Here is a 24,948-nt window from a genome sequence, read left to right as displayed (position 1 = left end):
ACACCCCGCGGGTACGCGCACCTTTCCTTTACGGCGCGGCACCGCGGGGCCCGGAGCGGCCGCGGTGGCAGGGTGCTGGCCCCCCGCGCCCCCCGTTCGGCGACCACCTCCCGCCGCAACGGGCTGGGCGGGACGGCGGCACGGCCCGGCCCGAGCCGCGTTGTCACGGCGACCGCGGCGCCTCAACGGCCGCGGCGCGCGGCCCCGCCCCGCCCCCTCGCGCGGTGGCGCCCTCGGTCGCCGCGCGCCCGGCGGCGCCCCTTACGGCGATGCCCGGCAGCGCTGGGCGCGCACCGGCTCCCGCGCACGCACCCGCAGGCGCGCCGTCTTTATTTTTCTTTTTAGATACGTCTGGTTTTATAGATCGACAGGCACAGACTTGCGTACGCACATACGTTTATTTTGCCAGCGTCCTGCGGCAGCCCCCAGGGAGGCGGCGGGCCCCCCGCCGGCACGGAAGAGCCCGACACACGGTACTCCGAGCAGGGGGGCGCGGGGCGCCTCGCCGCCACAGCCGCTGGCCGCGGCGCGCCACCAGCGGCCTGGCCTCGCGGGGGCTGCGGCGCTCCCCGGGGGGCGGCCGGGGCCGGGCCGGGGCCGGGGCGGGGGCGGGGGCCGAGGCCGGGGCAGGCGGACGCGGCCCTGCCCGCCCCCGTCCGGTGCGGCTGACGCAGGCCCCGCCCACTTAGGCTGCCGGAACTGGTGCGCTGCCTCATTTCCGGTGAGGTGTGTGCGCGCCGCGGGTGGCGGGGGACGGCGATCGTCGGGGGCTCGGCGGTGGGGATGGCGCTGTGGCTCCCGCGCTCACGGGACGGCGGCCCTCCGTCGGCGGAGGACGAGGAGTGGGGTCAGGGTCCCGCCTCCCGCCCGCGCCTGCCGGAAGTGCAGGTACATCCTGTCCCCCACCCCTCGCCGCCTCCCGCCCCCGCTGGCGCAGCTCCCCCGGCCCGGCCGGCGCGGAGCGGGTGCGGGCCGGTGCTGCGGGCGCCCCGCCTCCCCCGCGCCCGTCGCCCGACGCCGCTGCGCGGAAGTGGCCGCGGAGGGACGTGGGTCACGGCGGAGCCCGGTGCGTGTCGGGGCGGGGGTGTGCGGAGCGCCCGTCCCCCCGCGGGGCCCGGGAGGGGCAGATGTGCCGCCGCCGCGGGGGGGGGTCTGGTGTCTGCCGCCACCCGGAGCAGCTCCGCGTTTGGCAAGCGGTGCGGAAGGAGCTGCGTGGAAGTTATTCCAGCGTCCTTACGTCTAAAAAGCAGATAAATAGGCGGTGTGTTTCTCTGTTGGCTGGGGCGAGGTGGCGTCTTACAAATTCGTTGTCAGGAATTCTGTGGGTTCTTGCAAGAAGCTGCCATGGCGCTAGTTTTCCAAACAGCGAAATCTTCATCTTGTTGTGAAAGAAGTAAAAATGCTGAAATTCCCAAACAGAAGTTGGCACAACTTTGATGTACCTGCGTTAAGGTTTCCTTCAAATAATCTTTCACAACTTGTGCTGTCCTTAACACCCCTCTGCCAGATGTTATCAGCACCACGAGTTTCATAATATGGCACAGCAAGGCTGAGGAACTAATGCGTATGGGTGTTTTTTCTCCGCTCTTGGTGAGAAGGCTTGGCATACACTTTAGAGGATAATTTCTTAAGTTACCCAGTATGAATGCCCAGCAGACACCTGGAAGCAATAGAAACACTGTTGCTAAGAGATCACTTTTCTGTCCCAGCTGTGAGTGGTGACCTCCTCAATAGATTTGACCAAAAGGAACATACGCTTCTACTGGGCCTCAGCCCACTTCATAACTTAAATTCCACTTTCACTGTCAGTTCAGGGGAAGATGTTGGCCATCTGTTAAGTACTAATCCATATTGGAATGCAGGCAGCAGCAGTTCCTTTACTGTTGTGATCTGACCACAGAACCGATACTTTGTTTCAGAGGTACATGTTCAGGGTATTCTCACCCTTGGCTGTGGCTAGCAATGTAGCCCAAAGATAGGCAGAGGGGTTTCAGCTGTGTCAGAAATATTTTTACAGTCTGGAGGCTATTACTGATAGCAGTACATGATCCAGGATTTTGCAAATGCATTTAACAAAGTTCAGACAGCTTGAATTAGAAATGTTTTTCTAAAAAAAAACCAGCTGTACCATACCGTGCTTTGTCACTGCTGCAAATATAATGCTGCATATCAAAGGTGCCTTCCAGGCACGTTGGATATGGGACTTAGGCCTGTCTGCTCCTGTGCGAACTGTAAACTGTCAATTTTCCCTCCATAAATAGCATGTCTGATTTTTCTCACAGACATACAGCCAAAGGGTTGACTTAGCCTGCCAAAAAGAAAGGGAGTTCATGAAGCACTCTGTAGAATGCACGTGGAACCTAGCAGAAGCCCAGCAAAAACTTGGTAGCTTGGCACTGCATAATTCAGAATCCTGTGATCAGGAATTCGCTAAAGCAGAGACTGAAGCTGCAGAGTTGAGACAGAGAGAGGAAGAGTGGAGAAGAAAAGAAGAAGCACTAAACCAGAGGGAAAGACAGAATCTATGGAACACAGATCCTCTTAGTAAGGAGGTATTTAATAAGGTATGACCCATATCAGTGCATGAAAACAAGTGTTAGCCTCTTTTTTTTTTTTTTTTTTATTCCCCTTGTTACTAGTCTTGAATGTCTTCTGTGTTCAGTATAGCACAAAACCACAGCATGTGTTAAATGGAAGATAATTTTTTTCTTACTTTGCCTCATGAAAGAGAGCAAGCCGTGCTCATACTACATACAGGATGACATTTCTCTACCAGCAGTGCGAATCAGAACTTTAGTGGGTCATCTAGGTATTACCAGCTGGCTATGTGCACTTGCAGCCCAGAAATCCTGTTGTATCCTGAGATGCATAAAAAAAAACATGGCCAGCAGGTCAAGGGAGGTGATTCTCCTGCTCTGCTCTACTCTTATGAGACCCTGCTTGGAGTACTGCATGCAGCAATCGGGTCCTCAGTACAGGAAAGACATGGGCCTATTAAAGCCGGTCCAGAGGAGGGCCATGAAAATGGTCAGAGGGATGAAACACCTCTCCTATGAAGAGAGGCTGAGAGACTTGAGGTTGTTCAGCATGGAGAAGGTGTTAGGGAGCCCTTATGGGCCCAACTGTCGCCTTTCAGTACACTTAGAAAGGGCTTATAAGAAAGATGGAGAGAGTTGGGGTTTTTATTATGGCCTGTAGTGACAGCACAAGGTGCAATGGTTTTAAACTGAAAGAGGGTAGATTCAGATTGGGTATAAGGAAGACATGTTTTATGATGCGGGTGGTGAAACACTGGAACAGATTGCCCAGAAAAGTTGCGGATGCCCGATCCCTAGAAGGGTTCATGGTCAGGTTAGATGGGGCTTTAAGCAACTTGATGTAGTGAAAGATGTCCCTGCCCATGGCAGGGAGGTGTGGAACTACGTGAGCTTAATGTCCTTTCCAACACAAACCAGACGCTGGCAAATGTGCTGAACAATAGTTCCTTTGCATGCAGAGTGTGCTTCTCTGCTGTGCCAAATTCTTAAAATGTGGAACTATGAGTTTGCCTGTAGTAATGACTACTATAATACATATTATTTAGCACAAACTTTTTTTTTTTAATAGTAGAATCTCAGCTGTAATTTCGAAGTTTAATTTGAACAGCTAGCACATCTCCTAAGCTCACTGATTTAGCTGCATTCAGGCTGCAGTGTACATGATTCACACTGTTGACAGATCAGTAAGTTCCCACCTAAGGACAGAAGTTTCTCCGAGTTCTTTGGTCGGTAGGCTATAATGAGACGTTTAAACTCTTAGTCTGATTTTTAAAAGAAAACCTTCTCAAGAATATGACATGACTCTAAAACTAGAGCATACCATTTAAACAGTAATATATTAAAATACAATACTCCTTTATATAACAAAAAGTATGTCTGGAGTTTCTGTGATAGTACAATTTTTCTCTTCCTCAGAGTTTAATTAATCAAAAAAGAAAAGAAATAGAAGATGAAGATGTGTCTGAACCACTTATGCAAAAACATGAACAGAAGATTAGACACTTTGGTGAGTGTGCTTTTTCCAGTATTTTGCAGTTCACATTTCTACAGAATTTGTGTGGGTTTGCTCCTTAGTGTACCGAATGCTAACAAATGAAAGGCATGGCTAACAGACTGTTCAGATTTATTTTATCAGGGCAGATAATAATTTCAAAGAAAAATAAGGTCTAAACCGTAGAAGCTTGTTAGTTCTTGTGACCAATAAGAACTTAAATTTAAAATGGAAAAAAAATTATTACTGAAATGAGCTTAAGCCCCGGAAACTGAAGTTCTCACAAGTTTTTCTGCTGTTCAGTGGGAAAAAGGCATTCATGGAAATAAAAGTTGTGTGTGCGAAAGTGCATGGGATTATCCACAGCTGTCTCCTTTGAATCTATGTTTTTCTGGTAGTTGCTAAGCTACAGGGGTAATCATTGATTAAAGGGGAATGTAAATGCCTACTGAGCGTATGTGTGCATGAAATTGTGCATTTCTTAAAATTATATTTTATTATCCACTAGGTGTCACTTCAGCTCTCATAATTGTTGAACCCAGTTAAGCACAAAGCTGATCTTGTAATCTGAAATTTTGATGGTTCTCTGAAGTGCTTTCCATTCTTAGTTACGGTCTGGTTTCAGACTATGGTATAGTATGGCCGTATTTGGAATTCCAGAACAATAAAGAACAAGAGTGACTTGGGAAAATTCAGTTCTTCACACAAACTTGTTTCTACTGAGCTATTTGGCTTCTAAGGATCTTAAACTGTTTTAAAGAAAGGGTTCCTAGCCCTGTTAGCTGTAGCAGGCCTTGTGAGTACCAGGTACCAAGGTAAGGTACAACAGTGTCAGAGTATGCGAACAGCAGTGAGAGGCACAGGTACCTTAACTGCTAAGTGTAATGATAGTGGAATCAGAGGACATCTCCCCTGCTGTGTATTTCAGCAGAAAAAAAAAAGAGGCTTTCTTGTAGGCTTCCTAGCTAAGAGTTGGGCAGAATACTTTTTTGTCTAAATTCAGATTAAGCTGTTACAGAAGCAACCTTATTACAGAAGGTCACAATTTTTTTCCTTACCTCCTAAATTCAAAGCCATGTTGTTATTTTAATTCAAAATGCCCGAGTCCATTGTAAAAAGGGACAGTACATCAATGCTCTTTCAAGTCTCTTGTTCTGTGCTAGCTGCTGCCAAGGGGCACTGTGGACTTCGCTAGCCATATTGCATGAGTCCTGTTTCTGGATCCTGCTCTGGCTTCCAAGCAATAAAACTTATGCAGAATAGCTCTTAAAAACAGCCAAAAGAAATACTAGCCATTGCTTTCTCTTTAGGCATTTGTTTGCTGGAATTAAGATTAGCTTAGGTCATTACCACTGAATTATCTTTAGCCTAGTTATAATTATACGCTGATGGACGGGTAAAGCTGTACTTCTGGTACCTGTTGCCAGTAATGACTCAGTGATACACGAAGGACAATTTTAAGAAGTGGTCTGAGTGTCAAGTTCTGATTTTTAAACTCAGCTCTTTACATGAAGATAGCTTCATGCTATCACAATTCAGTCTTCTAGTTAATTTTCTGATACTGATGTGGCTGCTTTTTGAGTTCAAGCTGTTCCTGTAATTAAATTCAAATTTCCTAAAAACCTAGCAAATCATGTTAGAAGCACTTTCATTTTTGACAGATCACACATTCTTTTCCTTGCATTTTTATTTACAAACATTTAGAGAATTTGTGGTTGTGAGGATCACTGAATGTAAATCTCTATCCACAAACTTTTTAAACTATTTGATGATTTAACTAATAGATACCTACACCACTTTGTTAGTTTGTATGAGAACTGATTAAAAAAACTTGTCGACAATGCTAGAGATGCATTAAATATAGGAAATTGACTGTTAAAATCACTTTTAATATCTTCAGAGTCTGATTATACCTTCTGGTAATGTATAAATAAACCCCCAATATTTAGCTGCATGCTGTCATTCTGAGGTTAGCACATTGCAAAGGTGTTATATATACTGGGGTATCAATGCAAGCAACTTCCTTGCTGCATTAAATAATTTATCCATTTAGGATATCTTAACTATGTTTCTCTTACTAGGTATGCTGAGTAGATGGGATGATAGTCAAAGATTTTTGTCTGATCACCCATATCTTGTATGTGAAGAAACTTCTAGATATCTCATGTTGTGGTGTTTTCATCTGGAAGCTGAACAGGTATGAAGATTTTTGAAGTCTTGAAAGCATACAGTTTCCCACCTGCACTGTTCTTCCCACCCTCTAGTTTTTTTAAGAAATACTCTGTAGTGCATTGTCAGATATATATTTCTACCTATGGCTAATTGTCACTCCTCTTGCCTCTGTGAGCATCAGTTCTCACCTATTTAGGAACAAGAGCAAAAGGAAATTATGCTGAATTTTGTAAATATCATCACAGGAAGTATCTTCAAATCATAACTTAATTTTTGTTTTTGTTTTTCTTTTCAGAAAAGAGCTCTGATGGAGCAAGTAGCACACCAAGCAGTTGTAATGCAGTTTATAATAGAAATTGCCAGAAGCTGCAATGTGGATCCAAGAGGCTGTTTTCGTCTCTTTTTCCAGAAAGCCAAAGTAAGTCAACCTGGGTAATGATGGGAGAAACCCTTGATGCTATACAAAGGACCAGTGTTATAGAGGAGGTTTCTTCCTAACCATAAGAGGCTAAATGTTTTTTGACTGACTTAGGCTTATGGGAAAGTGATTTGTTAGCAATTCTTTTCTAGACAGAGTATTTTGCTGTCATTCCAATTCTGAAAATGAAAGTTTAGTGGATTTTTGGTTATCCCAGAGGGAAAGCAAGATACAGCAGGGGAGCAACAGGATTGTTGCAGACTAATAACTAAGTAACAAAAGCGTGCACCAGTTGAAGGACTGATTTTGGCTAATTACAACTGTGTTTTCACAGTGTACCTGTGTATGTATTGTCACAACTTCCCATGTCATTTGCAGTTTGGTGTGGTCCAAAATAGTGTCCCTTTCACATTACTGAAATAGAGCAATCCAGAACTATGCAGCAGAAATGTGGGAAGACTGAAACTGTGGTTTGCTGTAGACTATTCAGTTATTCAAGACTGATGGATTTCAATATTGCCTAAAGGAGTTCAGTTAAAGTGTGAATCAACTTGTCCTTTACTTTTGAACAGAGTGCTACAGCGAGCACCTGTTCTTCTAAGGGTACTGGCTTCTGAGTTGGAGTAAAGGAAAGGCTAAAATTAAATTTATTTTTACATGTCCTTAGATAAATCAGTTAATTTGCTTCTACGTATGAATACTACAGATTGTCTTAAAAAGAAATCTACCTGAAATTTTATTTTTAATTGACTAACATTATTCTTGAGTTGTTTGCAGTTGTTATTCCCAAAAGGGTGTAACATGCATTACTGTGTGGCTTTTTTCAGTGCTGTGTATGTTACAGCTGAAAAGTAAATGTGGCTGAAGTGAAGGCATTTCATTTTTCTTTTTGCAGACAGGAGAAGGCTATTTTGAGGCTTTTAAAAATGAACTTGAGGCGTTCAAGACCAGAGTGAGAATTTGGTCACAATCACATGGCTTTCAAACTATGTTACTACATGACCTCAGTGTCAATCCTGGTCTTGTAGCAGAGCTGACATCCTTTTCACAGGTAGGTTTATTACTTTTAGAAATTAATTTAACTAAAGTAGCATTAGGTGCTGCCTTGAAAAGCTGTACCTTTCTGAAATACAAAGAAGATTATTCCTAGAACTGCTAATGCTCGGCATATAATGTGCAGTATTATCAATATGCAAGGCGTATATGGGCTTTCTTTTTACTTGCTGGAACTGACAAAGCATCAGCATAAGGTCAAAAGCATACATTAGTTCAGTGCCCTTACATTTTCATGCTTAAATAAACACTGCATCATAAAACTGGTCAGGTGCTAGAATTGTATTCAGAGTCTTTACCACAGGCAGTGAAATGAGCTTTCAGTGTAAAATGACTAATCCTGTTCATGCGATTGTTAAGGTAAGGGAAGCCTGCTGTTGTAAAAAAGGAAACTGAGGGTACTCTAGGTCTTTCGTTACAGTACCAGAGATGGCCACCATCCTGGAATGAAGAAGTGACTTAAAAGACTGTCAAAATTAGGTATTAGGGAAGCAGTCACAATGGAAACTACTTATTTGAAATAATTTGATTAAAATGTCTCTCAAGATCAAACAGCTTAATTTTAAGTAAATGTGCAGTCAAGTGCTAGAAATACTGAGACTAAATACAAGCTGTGACAGCAAATTTAAAGAATCCTTGACACAGTGAGATGATATTCATTGATTCATTTTTCAGACCTGACTTCCTTACTATTGCAAATCTATCTCCTCTTAAGATGGACAACACAAAGAATCCAACTTAAGCTAAAATCTCTAAATCTCTGTTTCCCTCTATCCCTCCCCCATATATGGTTATAGAGAATTAAGCTGTCAATTTTTCATGTTTTGCAGAACATAGGTGATCTACAAGGTTCCATAAACACAGGTGTCTACAGTTTAAACTCTGTGATACAAAACGATGAAGAAGAATCCAAAATGATGGACACAGTATAGTACTCTTTAAGACTGACGCCAAGTACTTTTTTTTTTTTTTTTTTAAACTCTTTTCTCCCCCCAAAGAAACAAACATGGCTATTTTCTTGACACTTATTTTTCTGGGTACTGCACTTTATTTTTAATGTCAGATTTTTGTTGTTGTTGTTTGGTTTTCAGGGGGAAGGGTGGGTAATTCAGAAAAACTTGTAATATCGTTTGAAAATGTGCTGCTAGGTTTTTGGTTGTTCTTGAAGAGCAGGGTTCTCATTGCCGAATGTGAAACTGGATGTGTTTTCTGCTACTAACCTTGCCTTTCATTACTTTAGAAATTAAAAGTATGAAAAAAAAATCTGCACAAATAAAATGTTTACAAGAAGCAGTAGATTCTTGGTAGAATCTACTATTATCTTACTACAGATGTGGACATGTTTCACTCTATGAATATTGGAGATCACAACTGTATCCATGCTACCTTGCTGACATTATAAGCTCTCAAATTTGATTCTCACTAATAGCAATAAATCAGTATCTGGTATCAGTATTTCAGATCTGAATGGATTAGATTAAAACACTGGCTTTCTACCTCTACTAAGGGGATTTAAATGTTACATTGTGCTTTCATTAAATGTAACTTGTTTTTGACCTAAAATGCAAGCATTGCTCGTCTCCATATGAGTGCTGGGTTGTGTGATTTCTGAAAGTCTGAGTCTCTTCGAGTTCATAAGGCTAACTTCAGATATTTTTTTTTAAACCAAGTTTAATTATACAAAGAAGAATTGATGGAGGGAACCTGAGGTACAAGGGTTAGGCTAAGACTTCCGTTTAAACAGAAAGCTTTGTTGCAGTTCATGTGGGGCAAGGTGTCATGCAGGGTTTGAAAGGCATTTCATATGCTGCTAAACTAAACAGGGTTTCTGACATCGCCAACGCAAAGTGGAAAATCATTAAAAACTTCTTGTTTGAGGAGCTGGAAATCCAAATAATTCTTCTAGACAAGGCCTTCCACTAAACCTGTGCAGTGTTCTACCTTGCCACTATTACAGCGGTTCTGTCTATAAAAATGTATGCTTCAGTTGAAAGACTCCAGTGAAGACATGTTGTATCTCAGATAATGACATTGTCATTACATTGTCAATGTACCAACACTTTAGGTCCTTTACTGCATAGCTCTGATTGTATGTAAGGTCTGGAATGTATCTAGATTTCAATAGTTTGATGCACAGTCTACATGCAGTTGCTGATTTGGGCAAAAGCTGTGCTGATAATCCAGTAATTTTCAGCTTTGGCTATAGCAGAGGTAAGGAAACGTCTTAAGTCTGCAGTACATATGAGTATAAATGCAGCAGCAAAAGTAGGAACTCCAGATCCACTGACAAAAGTAGCTTTTCATGTGCCTTGTGTTCTGTAGCAGTTCTGCAGGCAGACTGAGGATGTAGGAGGCAAGCAGCAGCTCTGTCCCAGATGCAAATTAGAGATAACCAGCTTCAGTAGTCTTTTTTTTTTTTTTTTTTTTTTAACGTTTGACAGATACTCCGGAGAGGATAACTAAATACTGCTTTCTCTTTAATAATTAGTCAATTATTAAGGGAAACTAATAACTTCAGGCTTTTTACCTGAATGTTACGTACAAGTGATGCAATTGCTACCATTAGCAGTAGAGCCACAACATAGAGCAACCTGTGATATACTGAAACTTATTTTTTAAGTTTTTAAGAGGCTAAAGCTGGATGGTGTGGGAATAAATAATAAGGACATTTCCTCCTCCTCCTCGCTAACTGAAACTTATGTAGGTTGGCCGTAAAACAAGCATAGCTGCTTTTTATTGAAATGAATGCATAAATAGAAGTGAGCAGCACATCAGAGTTTCTTATTGTCATGTGGCAGCTACTGTTTTCTAACCGTGACTCTTTCAAGGAAGTGTATCTCTAAACTCACTCAGACTACAGCCTCCATATAGACATTTTTGAATATGAAAGTACAGGTGGTCAGCCCTTCTTTAAAAGGTAAGGAGAGCTGCTTGCAGTGACAGCTGCTGCCTATACTGCTTATTTACTGTAACAGGAAAGCTTTAAAAATTCTACAACAACCACCTTTTTTAGGCTCAAATGTGTCTCAATATCGATAATGTGCTAAAACTAGACATGGAAATGTAGCCCAAGGTACATCAACACCACAGCTCTGCAGTTGTTCAGAGTCAGTGTGAAAGGAGGTTGGGACCTGCATTAGTAGGACACAGCTACTTCAGACTACGCCTAAGCGGAGTTGTTTGTTCCTCAGGTTTTGCTGACTCTTCTTGAAATTCTCAAATATGATGAGCATGAAAAAAAGGGGTTAGAGAGTTCACTTTAAAACAGCAGTGTCTGCATTACCGGGACTACTAGAAAGTGTGGCCTGTGTAACTCCAGTTATGTAGTGAATAAATACAAGAGCTGGTCAGAGACATGAATTAGTATGAACTCATGAAAACCAGTCAAACTCACACAATAAAACTTGGTACAGTAGTAAGATGAAGTTAATAATTTGACCACTGGAAATCTTGGCACATGCATCAACAATCAGTTGGTTTTTTGAAGACAGTTTTCACTAGTCAAGATCATCTAGCTACAAGCTTACCAGATTACACTTAATCTATTCAGTATCTGCTGTCTTTTTACTAATAGTCTTAAACAGCTGCACAAAGACAGAGGCTTTAGCAAACATGTTACACGTAATTGAAACTCCCATTTCTTGTGCCTACAAGATAGCTGCTCTGAGAGCAGAAATATAAACATAGTAATAAAGCAAATCATCCAAGCAAGTGTTAAGGGTAATTTAAACCCAGCAAAATCAACGAATATCTGTGCAAGCAAAGCTAAAAGAAGGTGACTGTCTTCCATGACATATATATATATATCTATCTATATACCTATATATCAGTTCTGGTCTGAAATGACTTTTTGCAGGATGGCAGTAATGGTTCTGCACAGCTTCTGGCTGGCCCCAACCAATCGCACATGCAAGAAACATGCTTTCATATCCTTATCATTGCTTTGCACTACATTTCATAAGTGAGTAAATCAATGAACATGCTTTCTAATTAAGCTGTATTCTGAAATGCGTTTCCTTCACCAGAAAGTATTTGCAAACAAGTATTTTCTGAACAAAAGACAGAAGAGTAGCTGCTTTTGATAAATCAGTTACTATATTATAAAAACTAGGTATATTTAATACATAAAAAATACAGCATTAAAGTGAGAACCACAGGCAACAAAGTTTTATCATAGTATAAGTTAAGGACAACATTAGATTTTAGTTATTTATCAGTCTGGTAGACTACTTAGAGAAATCCTTGATTGCTGCTTCTTATGTAATCAAGTGTGAGCTATGACAGATGAGCAGAGGTTAGACCTGTTTTCACCTGGGTGTGGCAGCATCTTGCTGGCTCACATCTGGCAACTTTGTTTGGAGGAAAGCATAGATATGTGGCCAGATCTTATTGGTTTCTGTTCCAGAGAAGGATTTCAATAACCCTTTTTCCCTAAGAAAGAAAAAAAATAAAGCATTACAGAGGTCCAGCTGTTTAATTGTTCCAAGATCTGCACCTCACTTTAAGATTGCCCTGGCAGGAGTGTGTGAATACGCGTGTGATCTAACACCAAGAACAGCCATAACGTTGTTGTGGTTGTAACACTGCAGGCTGGGCATGCATCCTCAAACAGTGAGCTGTTGGCCACATCAGTTCATAAAACTGGCAGCTGTCCACAGAGTACTTAATAACAATGAAAGGCAAAAATAAGAAGCGATGCAGTTGTATAGCACATGCTACAGGGCACTCATCCAAACAACTGTGACTAACCCAGGTGTTGTAAAGTTACACCTCAAGGATTAAAGAAGATACATCAGAACAAGCAAGTAAACCAGGCCCAACCAAGTTATTCTGAATTAGTTCCAGTAGCTAGTTTTATCTGTGAAGTATGCTATTATCAGTAATAGTAATAGCTTAGGCCCATGTCTTACTGTGGTGCTTTGAGGCATTTTCACTTCAGAAAAGCCACCAGTCAGGAAACCCATTGTCAATCCAGAAAAACTCCTTTAAAACTTAACCACCCCAAAGATGGAGCTTCTAGTCTTCCACTCAACAGTTTCAGTAGAGCATAATGAAGGGTGGTAGATATGGAGACTGAGGAAGGACAGTCACTTCAGGATGTTGTCAAAGGCAGTCTTGTTTCTTTGTCTAGGCACGGCAAGACTACAAAGCTCTACATGGTGACCTACTATTATCTATATAGATTAGCAATGTGATATTTGCAGCTTTACATTAAGAGAAACTTTGTGTATAATTCTGGCTATTAAAAGAACTAATAATGTGCTATAGTTCGACAGTGCAAATGGCTGTATTCTTAAATAGCTACTTACTGCCAAAGAGTCTTGCTAGCTGTGCCCATCACAGTCCTGTTCTTAGAACAGCCAATTTTAAATCCCTATTAACAGTTCTTCTATTTATGTATCGCTTCTTGACCCCTTGCCCTTGTTAAGAGGGCTTCTACTTACACACCCAGAAGAGAAAGGACTGTTAAAATCTTCCAAAAAAAGGAACTGTCTGCTACCTTACTAACCAGAGCTATGTTGCTCGGAACAGTACTATAATGGACTGAATAATGCAGAGCACTCTTTTTAAAGCTAAATATGGCTACGGGGAAAAGGTCTTTTGCTAAGCAGGCTCGTGAAGAGGTTTCCTGCAACAATGGAAAACTACTAATTTTACTAGGTTGTTTTCTTACTGAGTTGATGAAAGATCCACTGCTACTCACCGCATTCACCGTTGCAGTATCTCTGTAACTGAAGAGATCTGTTCCTCGCTATGCTAATGGAGAAGCTTTTAGAGTGTGGAAGAATAGATTTTACTACTTACCGATAATATTCTAGAACAGGTTTTGTTTGCGCATCATAAGCCTGCAGCCTCTTGGTAACCGTCTCTGGTTTATCATCATCACGCTGAACAAGTGGCTCTCCGGTAATATCATCAATGCCCTAATTATGGTTAAAAGCAAACACTGGTATATATTTCTTATTTCTATTCTTCATTTTCTATTTAAATTACTATCAGTTTCCAGTTAGTCAAGATGTAGATTTCTGCTTTTAAAGAGAAAAGCTATTGCCTATATCTCATCTGGAAATAAAGATGGACTGTTTTACTGGAAAGTCAACATCAGTTAAAAATATTTTCTCGGTATTGGCAATGAACACCAGGTCATAGTAACTTGACTAATTTGTCCTCTGGAACTTTCATTGAATATGGGAAATACGTAGAAAAAAGCCCTGCATATGAGGGAAAACAATATTGTTGGTAACGCGTTCCTGTAACAGGAAACAAGCAAGAGACCAACTGGTCCTTTGTTTGACAAGACTGAAATGGGGAAAGGAGTTAATGACCCTTTGATTTTAAGTTGCAAAACAGAACAACAGCTGTACAAAAAATGGCATAAAAGCCAGCTGAAGTTTTTCTAGCATTCAGTGAACAGTAAATATAGTCCTGTGGACTATGACAGCTTCTACTTTACTGCACCTCTCACCTCCAATTTACTGAAGTGCTTTAAGTGATCACAGAGCTTTTAAGCCTTGAAAGCAGCAGTGACTGAAGAAATTACTGACCACTGGCATATCTTATGAATGACTAGCTAGTGACATAAAAATTGGTTCCTTCTTAGGGGCACTGAATCATCATGCATCTAAGGACAGGACATGACCCACCACAGATAGGAGGCTTTTTGGCCCTTTGTACATATTAACTAAATCCTCAAGAATTTTGATTTTCCCTAAAGACAAGTTTAATCTGACATCTGGAGTGAAAACATGAGTGATCTTGTAAGTGCAAAGCCAATTACACCACAAAAAGTTTTTCTTTCCTGCTTGCATTCTGGCAGTCAGTTTCAGAAAATCAGTAGCCATCAGTGTTCGGTAAGCTGCTCAGTTCATGAAGGTGTGAAGAAAACCTGTTCCAGAACATCTGTATCATACTAGAGATGGATTTATATGGTCAAACTTACCTTGTTTACATAATACAATCATTTAAAATACTCAAGTGTTTCTTTCTAGGATCTGTGCAGACAGCCATACCAGTGCCCTCACTGCCTATCAAATACTGAGCCTTCAGCCTTGCATTAACTCTAAAACCATAATCTTTTGGTTCTGTGCAGTAAGTAAACATTTTGCAGGTCTATTAGATAAGAGTCAATGGTGTTTCAGCTGTTCAGCTCCATTCCATGGTTTCAATTAAACACTGCAGTCTACTTTACTGTGTTGTGATACGCCTGCCAATTACTGGAAGGTAGAGTCAGGTGTTCCTAATGGCAAAGCTGTTGCAGCTGAAGCCTGCTCTTTGGTAGGTCTGGTAATTCTCTGTTGCAGCTTGCCTATGCTCTTCTGCAATTAAAAATAACCATGTCTTAAACCACCACATTTTAAACAATGCAAAGGCAGTGTTTCCAGTTACTCGCTTCCAGTGCCTACCTGCTATTTCAGCTTGCCTCTTTTCCTTCAACACCGAAATCCAAAAACTAGAGGGCCTGCTATGCTTCCCATGTAACTTAATAGAGCTTCCAGGTGAAATGTGATGCTGCAACAGGTAAGTTACGTAGAATTACGGATGAAGTACTGCTTAAGCTGAGATACACTAAAGCTAATCCAAGTTCCTCAAAAATCTTAAGGTAACAATGTACAATCATTATCTTCAAGTTTACTATTCTTCTTCAGGATATCTCGAGCCATAACCTCATTGATCTGTTTAGAAGGTTCCCTGGCTGGCAGGCTTCCACATTGAATTCCTTTGAAAATACCCACCCTGGTTAAATATAAACACAGGGAAAGCATTAAGTGGATTCTTCTAACTGATGATTCAGTGTGCTTCCTAGATACAAAAAATGAGTCCTCAGGAGGAAGGAAGAGGAGACTACGTTTTGGACTGCACAGGCTGCAAACTTGCAGAACAGGCTAAGAACATGTCTAACTCCTACAGCAGCATGCAAGACACAGAGCATTCCAGATCAGTGAACAGCTTTAACAAGAGCTTACAAAACACCATGGTGTTTCATTCTGCAAGGGACAAAACACACTGTCCATCAGCTTGAGCTTCTACCACGTCACTAACACACCCTCAGATGCAGGATGTTACCAGAAAGGTTCCGCGCTCCTAAGGGATAAAATGAGGCTTTTTCTTCTGAGCTACTGTGTTTGCAACAACACAGGCAACAATATTTTACTGCAATTACCAAATGCAATGCAATGTTTATTTAGCACCAACGCCAACGTGTATTGCTTACCTGCACTTTGGGAGGACTGAATTCAAGATTGTATACTCTGCCACTGGCAGGGTGGATCCAACGTGCTGTGAGCCGACATTTTATGGTCTCAAATGGCACATCTAGGTCAATCACAGTGTCTATTTGACATTCTTTATCCAGGGCTTCTGCCTGAGCAACCGTTCTGGGGAAACCTTTTTAAAGGAAACAATTCCATAAAAATCCAAAGGCAGAGTTATAGCAAGAACTACCTGGATTCAGTCATTAAAAGAAAATAACTGTCAGAGAAAAAAAAAAAAAAAAGCATCATTATACTGTAAAGGTTGAAGAGCTATCAGAGTTTCCAAGTATTTTTCAGTGTGTCATGGCATTTCAACTTGTTTAATGCCTCACAGCTTCCATTTCCTCATTTCAGTTAACCATCTTCCCAAAAGTATAACAAATAAATGCAAAAAGACCCTATACTCATATGTACTACATACCACTATATATATCAAATAAAAGCACTGTATACACATTTTGAACAGTAGAAGCTACAGGCAGATCACTCAGAGGTCTGCAACAACCTAGAAATGTTTATGATAACTCTTATTTCCACAGTTGTGCAAGTCTGGCTTAAGGAGATGACCATTACAAACCTATTTTATTCAGTTGCAGTAAGCCTAGTTTTCTACCTCAGGCAGTCCAGGATTAATTTTACATAAAAGAACAGCTTTAGAAAGAGTTCTGGAAATTCTTTTGTATTAAACCGTCCACAGGAATGATGACTGAGAACACTTCAGGCTGAACAGGAATCTCTCTTCATTAAAAGACACTGCATTTTGCCCCATGAACTCTATGGCTCTGATAGTGTGCCTTTAAAGGCCTGTGTTAGGAGGAATCAGGGGAACTTAAAGGAAACAGTGAACAAGAAGGGCAACTTAAGGGGGAAACAGTGAACAAGAAAGCTCTCCACAAATAATTTAAAATGAAAAATGCACAAGATTTTAGTAGTCAAAGCTACTGCAGAAAATGCTATAGCACCATAAATTCACTGAAGCAACACCTCTACCCACAAAGTTCTTGCACTGTCTCACATTCTTCAGGGCTTGTAATTTTCATCGTACTATACAAGTAAACTTCCCCATAAAGGCAAGGACTTATAAGTACATACTTGAGAAACTCTTATTTGCATAACATTGGTTGATGGGTGTTCCTGAGCAAGGAACCAGCCAAGAACTAGACTTACAACAGAAAAAAAAGAATACTTTATGATTTAAGGCTACTGTGTCTTGTCTAGCACATTGCAAAAGGAAAGATTTGATTAACTCAGACCAAGCTCTTGCTTGTGCATTAATGATGCACCTGCTTCGCACCACAGTCATCAACTGCCCTCGTCCTATTTCTCTCATGTTCACCTTATCTCATGGAAGTGCTTCTAAATGTTAAGAGAAGACTTCCTCAAGAAATCAATGTGCCTTTACAAAAGCATTTCATTGAAACGAAACCAGCATTTTCTGCATACAGTGTTTTCTCAATAGAGAAAAAATAATATACCAAATGCAATGAATAATGAATTCAGGAACAGAGAATAGTGCCCTAATTATACAGCACTAAAATCTAGGCAGATCATACCCACACACACGACTCAGACTGCTACATTCTGCTATGACCAGGAGCCACCAACCTATTGTAAGGTAGTGGAAATGAGTATTTGGCTAGGTGAGCACACAAGCAGCTCAGTGACTATTTAGTTTGACCTAACTGACCTCAACTGTTTGTTCTGAGTTGCAGTTACCAAACTAAAGACTTCTGGTTAACATATTTCAATAGAACAGTATTGTTTCTACAGAGCTGATTACGCCAGAGCTACCACTAGTTTAATTCACTAAGTCTTATTACAAATGCCGATGCAGACAAAATTTCTGCTCTAGAAGTTTAGAGAAGGCAGCACATTAGCATGCAGCAAAAATTGATTTATTCTCTTACAGTCTCCACACCGTCCTCCTGTTAAGAGTTGCCAGTATGCCCAGCTATACTGCTACACATCCAGATCCACAAGGCTTGGAACTGTGTGTACACAGGACCTGGAACTAAAGAAAAAAAAAAAACAAACCACATCTGCAGCTCTTTCCTTTACTGATTAAGTTTCATTGTGCTGTTCGCTGTGGGAATTAAGCCTTTGTCTTTACTAAAGAGGAACACAACTGTGACTAAAGCCACCAGAACCGATCACAGTACTAGAAGCAATTATAATAAACCACTAAGGGACAGAGAGTACTGTGGATTTTTCACTCCCTCTAAATAAAAAGCCACACCAACAACTTTTTACTTTTATCTACTGAGACAGGTTATGACAAGAATCCAAAAACACACGCATCCACCCTAGACATTATCTCTGTACTGCGCATCCAACTGTTCTCCCATGGGCTGCAGTAACAAGAGCCATTCAGTTCATGAAGACAACAGCAAATGCATTTTCTCTACCATGAATGCTGAAGCAATGAACTTATACTGCGGAATTCCAGAAGAATTCACTCTAGAGAACAGAACCACAGAGCAAATGAAAGAGCCCTTTTGGAGCACTTAAGCAGTGTTTTTCTTAGTGATTTAATACACCCTGCACTGCTGCAATTCTTGCTTTCCATGCTTACTTCGTTCCTGCATCACGTACCTACCTTTCTATTTAAATAATTCCTCAGCCCCATTCTTCTAAAGTGTTCCATTCCCCAAGGACTTTTAACAAGAAAAGGCTTTAAAAAAAAGAAACTTCTCAATGCATATTTTAAAGGGGAACTAGAGCATAAGAATGACCAGAATTGAAATTTTACTGGAGTGTTGAACTACCCTTTTCAACAAGAATTAAACATAACTGTTAATGCTCTGAAGGTGGGGTGCACCCAAAGCATTTTACAGCCAAAGAAACTGGGGCAGACTAGCTGCTGAAGGTTTCATAACAAGCTGGCAACAAATACTGTCCAGTTACTATGACTCGAGGATGGCTACTGGATTGTAGCTAACCACAGGTGACCAAAACACTCCAAGCTTTCCAGTGCAGATTTTCTGGCCATACGTTGTGATACCAGATATACTAACTTACCATCCAACAGCCAGTTGTACTGATCTAGACCTTTTAGTTCATTCAGCATTAGTCGTGTCATGATGTCGTCTGGAATAAGCTGCCCTTGATCAATGTAGGACTTGGCAAGGATTCCAACTTCTGCAAAAGTAAAAGAAGTTGCATTACACTATCTCTGACTGCCAGCAAGCAAAAAAAAAAAAACAACCCCACAAAAAAAATGAGCCTGCAAAAAAATTGTTTTGATCAGGATGGTACAGAACAGTAAAGCTGTAAACAAGACAGACAGTATGCTTGCTGTATCAGAATATGTATCAGATTGATTTGATCAGTCTGTAGTTCCACAGATGGCAACAGGGTATTCAGCACACCTCTATCCCTACACCCTCCAAATAATAACTAGTAAATATTTGAAATATTAGGTTCCAAAAACTAAAATCAGGAAAAGCCATTAGGTAAAAAGAGTCTTCAACAGGAGAAATGTAAATGATAACACGTTCGTTAAAATATCAGCCTGATAACCTTGAAAAAAATCCTGTCAAGAAAGCTATTTTCTCAGTTTTGTGGCTAGTACTAACTTAGAGCTTCACTACAAAGAGGAACACCTTTGGTATTTAAGAAAGCAGTATGCAGTGGGGCACACTTGCCAGATATGTATCTTTATGGCTACTAGAGTTACAAGAGGATGTTTATAGATATTGTACGCTATTTATGGGAGTGTGCCGACACTAGTATTTTCCCATGGAACTGACTAACCTTTAATACCAGTCATTTAGCCCACTGGCTCACTAAAATGCCATCCACACATCACAATTCCAGATATCAGACCATGCTCCTACATGACAGGCAGCAGCATGCTGTAGTTCACCCAAAGCATGGTATAGCCACGAGGAAATTAATTTGCCTGGGCTGTGTCTCAGACACAAAGTCTTTGTGTCCTTTGTTTATAAAACAATATCCCAATTATCTAAGTTACCCAGAACAGCAGCTAGATTGATTTTATTGTGTACCTGCAGAAGCCTTTACTTGCAGCCAATTCGTATCTAGTTACAGTAAACTAACCAGAAAACAGGATGGACTGACATACCAACACAAGATACAACCGCTTTCAGCAGAGAGCAATGAAGAATGCCAGGCCCATCACTGGATGCAGTACTGGCACATGTCAGAGTACAGGGGCCCTTCTTCAGACAAAGCAACTGAAAAGCAATATATGCCCTCAAGTAATACAAACAGTAGCTCTGGTACTGGGAGAAAAAAAAAAGTAATACAGGGACGATTTCCCCTTATTGAGTGTTCACGTCTACAGTCAGGATTTGAAAGGTTTGCAGACCATTGTGGAAAACAGTCAGACTCTCGTGCTTGAGTCCTCCAGCCCATCACAAACTGGAAGAAGGTCACAGTCTGCCTGGGTACAAAGTGTCTATTCTTTTCTGTACTTCCTTTCTTTGAGGTCAGCAAGTCACACTTCTTTTATTACTCTAGTGCACTTTGAACTATATGCCCTGAAAAAGCAGGCTGACAGAAGGAATAAATGACAACTAGATAGTTTAATGTGTACTTGACGCTTGGATGTGTTACTGAGCTGGGCTGCAGCATTGCTTTAGCCACAGTGATCTAAGAATACGTACAAGGCAAGGCTGATAAGAGATTGGTACTAATATACTTTGGAAAGACAGGTGAGCTTTTGGGCCCGGAGAGCTTTAGAGTACAGCATGCTGTAAGGGCCTATTATTAGACCAACAGATCTGGAAACATGCTGCCTCTCTCTACAAACCTCAGTTTTTTTAAAAAGTCAGTATTACATAAGAAAAAGACAGGCACAACTGCACCCAAACAGTTACATATTAGGACAAAAGGTTTGTACACCAGACCATAGCTGCTTTTTTTTTGCTTTTTTTTTTTTCCCCCCTATTGCTGGGTGTGGGATTTTGTGACGGTTTTGTTGTTTTTATTTTGTTGTTTTTTTCAGCTTGAGCCTGAAACCATTACAGGCATGGCAGTCTTTGGAATTAAAGGCAACACAGGTTTCCTTCCTGTCTAGGTGATAACAGGTATCCAAGTTTCATGGTTTCTCAAAAGACTGGCATGTATTAACCACGGTACAGCAAACCAGCCCTAACCATATTCAGACAAGAGGTTGCTTAGCACTAGAGAGATGGTCATAGACTCTCCACTCTCCAAAGCAGCAGAGCGTGGTAGTAACTGCAAATCGCTAAGGATGCTCACATGTTCAACAGGACTTTTCAATAAAGTCCATTTTCAGAAGACAGCAAATGCCAAAAAATGGCACCATATAACTATTGTTAATTATATTTAATTTTCCAAGGGTTTTAACCACTCAACTTAGCCTAACATAGTTCCTGAAGAACTGGCAATTGCAGGACTCTTCGATGATAATCAAAACTCACAAACTCTTTGCCTTGACCAAACTTGTCAAAGCTCTCTGAGTGGCCTCTCAGTCCCTCTCCTTCCTTCACCACACTACTTAACTCCTGCTACCTCACTATTTGTCTCAATCCTTTGGAGACTTTTCCTGCAACGAGTGGCTCACTTTCAATAAAATTAAAACAGAGCTTCATCCAGGTTAATTAGTGAATGAAAAACTGCAGCAGATCCTGTAAGTTCTACGCTAGCTTATTCAGAGCAAACTTCATCATCTCTTACACCCTCCACTGGCTTCTCTCCTCATATTCAGGGTTTTAATGTGTCTGCTACACTTTCATTTCACATCTTGGTTCTCATTCTTTCATCTGTCAAACCCACCTAGAACACTTAGCCAAATCACTTTTCTTTCTACTGCTTCATAACTCCCTCCTTAAATCAAGCAGTGGGGTATTTTCCACTTCCAGTTTCCTCTTCTCACACACCCTTCAGCTCAATGGTGCTGCACTTTGATCTTGCTTCCGAGACGTATTAAAAGAGCACAAAACCTTAAGTATTTATTAAACAACCTATTTCCTTCATCTTCTGGGACACCTTCCATTCTCATTAGGTCTTACTTACACTGGAAGCTTGTAATAGCAACAATTTTGGTTCTCTCATCCTCTGTAAATAAAAACTTAAGCTTATGCAGCCAGACAGACAGAAAAAGCATGAATGTGATCAGACATGCCCGTGCAGGTGGTGCTCCTAGCAAATGTTTAACTTGTAGATATCAATTGTAGTGAAGTCAGTCAACTAAGCCGAAGTCATCGTTCTTACAGAGCAAACAGAATTGGTGTGAAAAGAGATGTAGAAATCACATCACAACTGATTTCATAATACAGATAATTTTTCACCTTCCAGCATGCTTATAAGCTTCCAAAACCAAGACTGCCAGTTCCCTGATCATAACACTGCAGTGATGCTTACAGGTCAGTGTGGTCCTCTGCAGCTTCAAAGTCCTGGAAGTAACAACACCCTCACTTCATGACATGCAACCTGAAACAGATCTGACAAGGCTTTCGACCCCATCACATAGAAAAGTGGATATGGAAGTCAGGAGGGGACCTTTCATCACTGCAGCAATCCACTGGAGCTGTGGCATCTCCACAGAGCCAGGGGTCGAGCCTGGCTCAACCCAGCGAGTGTAACACACATCATCCCCTGACACAAGCAAGTGCGCGCATGCACAGGCCGTGCTGAAACCTAGGCACTGCAGGAGCTTGTGGCAATGTAATAATAATTTCAAAAACACAAGGCAAGCAGTTTGGAGATTCTGCCCATTGCTTTTTGAAAGCACCACCACTGTTATGCCAGTCACGTTGGGACCAGGCTGCCTAATTTTGGAATAGCTGGTAATGCCAGGCACCTCCACCTCCAGCCATCTAATGGAGATCCAAAAAGGTCCCATTGCGCAGAACTCCTCCTCTTTGCCCCATCTGTTAAAAACACGAGTATTTTCCCCTTTCAAGGCATTCCAGCTGGACGGCCGTCAGAAACATCTGCAAAGAACCTGGGTGCTTACGGCGGGGCGGTGGTGAGGTGTTACAGCGCAAGGAAAAGGGCATAAACCGCAGGGATGGCCGGCTGGGCTCGCAGCGAGGATGCCGAGGAACAGCCTTCAGAGGAGCCCCAGCCCGAGCCCGGAGGCTCACCGCCGGGGCCCCCCGCAGAGCTGTGTGACAGCGCCCAGCCTGGGGGGTGGGCACACAGGGCGGCCCGGGAGCGGCGCGGGGCGGGGGGCACGGCAGGGCAGGGCAGGGCGGGTGGGGGAGGCCCGTCCCCCGGCCGGAGCGGGGCTGTGTCAGGCGGGAGCTGCCCGCCGGCCTGCGCGGGGCCGGTGTCTTGGCGGCCCGAATCCTCCCCACAGACACACATGCCCCCGCTCCCCGGCTCTGGAGCCTGCCCATTCCCACCTGTCTTCTTCTGCATGTTGTCTCTCAGCAGGTCGCCGCTGGAGAGGTGCTTCATCCCGAAGTGTTTGATGATCCGAGCGGAGACGGTGCCTTTCCCGGAGCCCGGCGGCCCCATGATGACGGCGCGCAGCAGCGGCGGCACCACCATGCTGTGCTACGGGCCGCGGCCGGGCGGGGCGGGCGGGGGGAGCGCCGCCTTCCCGATCCGCCGCCCTCCCGCCCAGGGGCAGGCGGCGGCGTCTCCCCCGGCTGCCAGTCAGGGGCGGGAGGGAGGGAGGGAGAGAGGGAGCCCTGACGTCGCCGCGCCGGGGCGGGGGCGGGCCGGGGCGCCGATCGCGAGTTGAAGGGAGGCGAAGCGCCGCAGGGCGCTGGAGTCGCGGCGCCGCGCTCCCGAGCGGCCCCCTCGCCCCGCGGCCCCGTGCCGGCCGCCTCGGTCCCCGCCGCTGCTCCCGCCCTGAGCGGCCGTGCGGGCTGGCCGGCACAGCGCGCGTTGCCTGGCGCTCACCCGAAGGCTGCTGGGGCTGGCGGCACGTCCCGTCGCCCTCGCTGCCCTGCCCGGGCGCCGCGGGGCTGCGGGTGCGGGCGCGGGCTGCGCTGGGCCCCGCTGCCGGCTCCGCCGCCCGCTGCCGCAGCCCCGTGGCCAATAACCTCCGACCGTGCGGTGCGGTGCGGGCAGCTACGCCAGCAGAATGCGGGGTCTGCGCTTTCGTTAAGGCGCTGGAATGTGAGCTGCTGCCGCAGCTGGCCTCGCGTTGGGCGGCGCGGCGCCCTCCCCGGGGACACCCGCAGGACCCTTGCTACAGGCGCCCAGCGGAGCGGCAGCTCGCGGTGCGTGCGCGCCCGCCCGCCCGCAGGCCGGGGCAGCGAGCCTGCCTGCCGCTCCGCTGGGTGCTGCTGGGCCGCCGCCGCCGGGAGCCGGGAGGGCGGCGGTGGGCAGCTCCTGTCACAGAAAGGCAGAACTAAAGCCGAAACACGGATTAAATTCGGCTTTGCGTTTTACAACCTCGTCGAATTGCAATGGTTTCACAAGATACCCGCTACAGCGATAAGAAAGCGTCCAAATGGACATGTGGAGCTTAACAACAGGATGGAAATGGGAATACAGCCCAAAAACTGCCCAGTCGGTGAAATAAATTGCCTTAACGATTAAGTAGGAAGGCACTGGCTTAGCATGGAAATCTTGGCACGACCATAAGCCTTAACTAGGCTGAGCACCGTGAAACTCTTAACTGCACCTAGTAGCACCTTCATTCTCGAGTGCAGTACGGTAGGAAGAAGGAAAACGTTCAGAGCTTTATGAATGTTCCCAGGGCAACACCCCAGTCTGCAAAAGCACCACAGTCTTAAACAAAATTTGACAGCAGAAAGCCATTTAAATGCTAGGAGCCATGCTGTTTGTTTCAAGCTTCACACTTCACAGACGTCTGAAAGGTGTAATTCCACAAAAGTGTAGACAACATCTGAGTGTTCCTAAAGCAAATCTGTGGAAAAATGGAAGGTCTTATATGAAAAAAATATGCAAGAAATAATTATACTTGTCAGAGAGATCATTAACCCTTATCTCCAAAATCACCATGTATAAAAAGAAGAAATAATTTATCTGCCTATAAAAAGGGAACCTGAGGTTCAGCCTCTTTACAGGCACTACTTGAGCAGCTGAGAAAAACCCCACAGACGACTGCTGAAA

The 24,948-nt window shown here is 43.3% G+C and overlaps 2 protein-coding genes across 2 annotated transcripts; one reads left to right on the top strand and one right to left on the bottom strand.

Annotated features, from left to right (window-relative positions):
- Positions 1 to 710: 710 nt before the first annotated feature.
- CDC37L1 (cell division cycle 37 like 1) lies at positions 711 to 9,235 on the top strand. Its single transcript, XM_037373612.1, has 7 exons — positions 711 to 888; positions 2,283 to 2,564; positions 3,954 to 4,044; positions 6,111 to 6,226; positions 6,497 to 6,619; positions 7,515 to 7,670; positions 8,503 to 9,235. Exons 1-7 carry the CDS (start codon positions 784 to 786, stop codon positions 8,602 to 8,604), a joined length of 975 nt encoding a protein of 324 aa, XP_037229509.1. The 5' UTR covers positions 711 to 783; the 3' UTR covers positions 8,605 to 9,235.
- Positions 9,236 to 10,079: 844 nt separating this feature from the next.
- AK3 (adenylate kinase 3) lies at positions 10,080 to 23,462 on the bottom strand. Its single transcript, XM_037373613.1, has 5 exons — positions 23,262 to 23,462; positions 18,943 to 19,062; positions 15,885 to 16,057; positions 13,478 to 13,596; positions 10,080 to 12,103 (listed from the first exon to the last, which is right to left on the bottom strand). The coding sequence occupies exons 1-5, from the start codon at positions 23,407 to 23,409 to the stop codon at positions 11,980 to 11,982; spliced, it is 684 nt and encodes a 227-aa protein (XP_037229510.1). The 5' UTR covers positions 23,410 to 23,462; the 3' UTR covers positions 10,080 to 11,979.
- Between the last annotated feature and the right edge of the window lie 1,486 nt (positions 23,463 to 24,948).

The sequence above is a fragment of the Falco rusticolus genome, chromosome Z, assembly GCF_015220075.1.
Source record: "Falco rusticolus isolate bFalRus1 chromosome Z, bFalRus1.pri, whole genome shotgun sequence".
Lineage (NCBI taxonomy): Eukaryota > Metazoa > Chordata > Aves > Falconiformes > Falconidae > Falco > Falco rusticolus.
This window is presented reverse-complemented; position numbering and strand designations above follow the sequence as displayed.